The 3521-nt window shown below is 43.8% G+C and overlaps 1 protein-coding gene across 1 annotated transcript; it reads right to left on the minus strand.

The window, feature by feature from the left end:
* Nucleotides 1-430: 430 nt before the first annotated feature.
* LOC134984699 (gastrula zinc finger protein XlCGF26.1-like) lies at nt 431-2354 on the minus strand (the record flags this gene model as incomplete). Its single annotated transcript, XM_063950216.1, has 1 exon — nt 431-2354. A coding segment is annotated over exon 1 (1749 nt), but the record flags the coding sequence as incomplete, so codon positions are not given.
* Between the last annotated feature and the right edge of the window lie 1167 nt (nt 2355-3521).

Consider the following 3521-nt stretch of genomic DNA (forward strand, 5'->3'; position numbering starts at 1 on the left):
GTGTCTTCTCTGGTGTGTAACAAGTTGTGATTTCTGTGTAAAACATTTCCCACACTCAAAACATTGAAATGGCTTCTCACCTGTGTGATTTCTGTGATGTATAACAAGAGCTGAGTTGTCTGCAAAACATTTCCCACACTCAGAACATGGAAATGGCTTCTCACCTGTGTGACTTCTGTGATGTATAACAAGAGCTGATTTGTGTGCAAAACCTTTCCCACACTCAGAGCATGGAAATGGATTCTCACCTGTGTGACTTTGCCGATGTCTAACAAGATGTGATTTCTGTGTAAAACATTTCCCACACTCAGAGCAAAAAAATGGCTTCTCACCTGTGTGACTTCTGTGATGTATAACAAGATCTGATTTGTGTGCAAAACATTTCTCACTCAGAACATGCAAATGGCTTCTCACCTGTGTGACCTCTCTGATGTTTAACAAGTTGTGATTTCCGTGTAAAACATTTCCCACACTCAGTGCAAGAAATTGGATTCTCACCCGTGTGACTTCGGTTATGACTAACAAGATCTGATTTGTGTGCAAAACATTTCCCACACTCAGGACATGGAAATGGCCTCTCACCTGTGTGACTTCGCTGATGTATAACAAGTTTTGATTTCTGGGCAAAACATTTCCCACACTCCGAGCAAGAAAATGGCTTCTCACCTGTGTGACTTCGCTGATGTCTAACAAGTTCTGATTTCCGGGCAAAACATTTCCCACACTCAGAGCAAGAAAATGCCTTCTCACCTGTGTGACTTTTGTTATGACTAACCAGATCTGATTTGTGTGTAAAACATTTCCCACACTCATGACATGGAAATGGCTTCTCAGCTGTGTGACTTTGCTGATGTGCAAAAAGATGTGATTTCTGTGCAAAACATTTTCCACAGTCAGAACATGGAAATGGCCTCTCACCTGTGTGAATTCTTTGATGTCTAGCAAGTTGTGATTTCTGTGCAAAATATTTCCCACACTCAGAACATGGAAATGGTGATATACCTGTGTGACTTCTCTTATGTGCATCACGAGTTGATTTGTATGTAAAACATTTCCCACACTCAGAACAGGAATATGGTTTCTCACCTGTATGTATTCTCTTATGTATTACAAGAAGTGATTTGTATGTAAAACATTTCCCACACTCAGAACATGGAAATGGAGTCTCACCTGTGTGACTTCGCTGATGTTTAACAAGTTGTGATTTCCGGGTGAAACATTTCCCGCACTCAGAACATGGAAATGGCTTTTCACCAGTGTGATTTCGCTGATGTGTAACAAGATGTGATTTCAGTGTAAAACATTTCCCACACTCAGAACATGGTAATAGGTTCTCACCTGTGTGACGTCTCTGATGTGTAACAAGATGTGATTTCTCTGTAAAACATTTCCCACACTCAGAACATGCAAATGGCTTCTCACCTGTGTGACTTCTCTGATGTTTAACAAGTTGTGATTTCCGTGTAAAACATTTCCCACACTCAGTGCAAGAAATTGGATTCTCACCCGTGTGACTTCGGTTATGACTAACAAGATCTGATTTGTGTGCAAAACATTTCCCACACTCAGGACATGGAAATGGCCTCTCACCTGTGTGACTTCGCTGATGTATAACAAGTTTTGATTTCTGGGCAAAACATTTCCCACACTCCGAGCAAGAAAATGGCTTCTCACCTGTGTGACTTCGCTGATGTCTAACAAGTTCTGATTTCCGGGCAAAACATTTCCCACACTCAGAACATGGTAATAGGTTCTCACCTGTGTGACGTCTCTGATGTGTAACAAGATGTGATTTCTCTGTAAAACATTTCCCACACTCAGAACATGGAAATGGCTTCTGACCTTTGTGACTGCACTGATGTGAAACAAGTTGTGATTTGCAGGTAAAACATTTCCCACACTCAGAACATATCAGTGGCTTCTCACCTGCCTTAGCTGCCAGATGGGTAATAAGCTTTGTGTTCTGTGTAAAACATTTGGCATCTATAGAACAGGGAAACACTGTATCTACTCTCAGAGCTGTAACAGATGCACCAATATCAGAGTGATCAGGAGAACATTTCCCAGGATCAGAGGGATCAGCTGATAGAGCTGGATGTATAATTGGGGTAATGGGATTATCTCCTGGAGAATCCTGTCTGCTGTCATTATCTTTTATGTCACAATCCGGGGATAACATTAGATGTCCTTCTGAGATATTCCTGCTTGTGGGTCCATCTGCTGGAAATAAAATACATTATGGGAATGTGACATTTTCTGTAACAATATTAATCTTGTAAACAATAGGAGAAAATTACATTTTGGGACACTTAATAGTAAATGTGTGTATTAAAACATAACATTTAATGAAGGCTTTATAATAATGTCTCCTAACGTTACTCCTGGAAGCATTGGTAAACCTGTACATGTGTTACTCACCCTTATATAAGGTATATTGCTACAGCAGAGTAGGTGTGGAACAAGGTATTTTACATGCAATACACCATATAATACACTGCAATCATCATCTGCTAGGTTATAATCCATTGTTACACCCCCATCATCAGTGTCTTACTGTACCTCTACTCTCAATAGTAATAAGGAAGATGTGTGTACGGTATGATATAGATAATAACATATCAGAATCTATACAGCTGCCGCCATACTTCTGCTTCTCATATGTGTGCTACTGGCAGCAGTGAACATCTGAGTGAGAGTGCAGGGAAGACAGCAGAGTCTGATGAGAAAGAGATGGGATCTGCCTTTGCAGGGATGTACCACACCTGTCACCCCTTATTATATAATATAATAAATAAGAGGGGCGTGGACTATCCAGACGTGCTTTCTGGAGCTCTCCTCACTAAGTGGCTTCTTATCTACCCTACCTAAAAGCTCTCAGCCACCGCTGGGACCAAGACCCAATCTATTAAGTCCCCCACTCCTCCTGCCCTAAAGCCGCTCACTCCGCTCAGTCTGGGCACCGTTCACTGCTGCAGCCTAGTGACGCAGCTGAAGCCACGGGCTGTATTCTGGGACTACGTGTGCCCAGTCTTTCCTGCACGCTCCGGAGACCTGACTTGGAGGGGCTTTTGCCTCAGGTGGGAGCACTGGCTCTTCCGCTACTGCTGGGGGCAGAACGGGCTGCGCACAGTCACCGGAGCCCGGCAGTGTATTGGAAAGTGAGGTGATGATCAAGCACTCTTGCTCCGTTGCTCTTTCTCCAAATTCCACTAGGCGATCTGCTAAGATATCCGTGTCGAACCCCCTACCCCGGAGCTGTTGGACCTCTGGCCCTGCTAGGTATGAAACATAGCTGCTGCTAGGAGAGAGGGTGGGGCTTGTGGGGCTCACCGGTTCTGTACGAATGTCCACTGGTAGGCCACCATCTTCAATGCCAACGCCCTTAGCACTCTACCTCCGCCCAGAGGGACATCTCCAAGCTCACAAGTGCCGCCCTCATGATGCTTCTGGATGCGTTGAAAGGGATATCCACACCCTTCTCCTGATACACGATCTACAGATCGTCCTTAGACATTCCGCTG

Source organism: Pseudophryne corroboree (assembly GCF_028390025.1).
Source record: "Pseudophryne corroboree isolate aPseCor3 chromosome 3 unlocalized genomic scaffold, aPseCor3.hap2 SUPER_3_unloc_74, whole genome shotgun sequence".
Classification (NCBI taxonomy): domain Eukaryota; kingdom Metazoa; phylum Chordata; class Amphibia; order Anura; family Myobatrachidae; genus Pseudophryne; species Pseudophryne corroboree.